General features: G+C 71.2%; 1 protein-coding gene across 1 annotated transcript; it reads right to left on the bottom strand.

Moving 5' to 3' along the window:
- Positions 1-312: 312 nt before the first annotated feature.
- On the bottom strand, positions 313-855 carry NEUROG3 (neurogenin 3). The gene has a single exon (XM_075757538.1). The coding sequence runs from the start codon at positions 853-855 to the stop codon at positions 313-315; it is 543 nt and encodes a 180-aa protein (XP_075613653.1).
- Positions 856-1,076: the final 221 nt, after the last annotated feature.

Here is a 1,076-nt window from a genome sequence, read left to right as displayed (position 1 = left end):
CCCTCCCCGGTACAAACAGCCGAACCACCGCTGCCAAAAATACTCTTATATACAAAATATATATTTGTTACGAAATATAATCAATAAATACCGATAGCGACAAATTAATATAATTTACCGTTTCAGAGTACAAAACCGTGATTTGTTTTTGTCCGCCCGCTCCCGCTGCGCTTCAGCCAAGCGGGACGGGCAGGGGGGAGCGGGGCGCCCGCCGCCCCCCGGCGCGCAGCGCGGGGAGCCCCCTCTCCGCCCCCCCACCCCCCCCGGCTATCTGAAGGCCAAAAGCGGGGGGAAAGCAGCGGGACGGCGGGCTCAGAGGAAGGCGGGGAAGGCGGCGGGGCCGCGGCGCAGGGCGGCGGGCGGCGGGGCGGCGGGGCAGGGCGAGTCCCAGGACCCGGGGGAGGCGGCGGCGACGGGGGGCGGCGGCGGGGGGGGCTCGGGCAGGCCTTGCTCGGCAAGGCGGAGGCTCTGGGTGAGCGCCCAGATGTAGTTGTGGGCGAAGCGGAGCGTCTCGATCTTGGTGAGCTTGGCGTCGTCGGGGAAGGTGGGCAGGACGCTGCGGAGCGCGTCCAGGGCGGAGTTGAGGTGGTGCATGCGGTTCCTCTCCCGGTCGTTGGCCTTCATGCGCCGGCTCCTCTTCTGCTTGCTGAGCAGCCCCTCGCTCCGCGCCTTGCCGCGGCCCCGCCGCGCCTTCCCCTTCCTGCGGGCCGCCGCCTCCCGCGGGGCCAGGGCGGTGCGGGCCGGTGAGGCGCCCCGGCTGCCCGCGGAGCCTCCGCCGGCCGCGGATGGGGCGTCCTCGGCGCCGCCGAAATAGGGCTGTCCTTCGCCCGGCGAGCGGTCGCTCTGCGGGGCCATCCTGCAAAGCCAAGCCCGCGTTAGCCGGCGGGGAGCGGCGCCGCTGCCGGCCCGAGGGAGCCCTCTCCCCCGCGGCTGTACCTGCTGAGCCCGGGCGAGGCTGCGGGGCAGGAAAGCGGTTCTCGCTCCGCACCCCCCGCCGCTCCCGCCCCCCCCTCCCCGCTTTCCCTCGAGTGCGGGCAGGAAAGGTTGAGCGGCCGGCACACGACTGCCGTTAAGCC

Source organism: Balearica regulorum, chromosome 7 (assembly GCF_011004875.1).
Source record: "Balearica regulorum gibbericeps isolate bBalReg1 chromosome 7, bBalReg1.pri, whole genome shotgun sequence".
In the NCBI taxonomy this organism is placed as follows: Eukaryota; Metazoa; Chordata; class Aves; order Gruiformes; family Gruidae; genus Balearica; species Balearica regulorum.
This window is presented reverse-complemented; position numbering and strand designations above follow the sequence as displayed.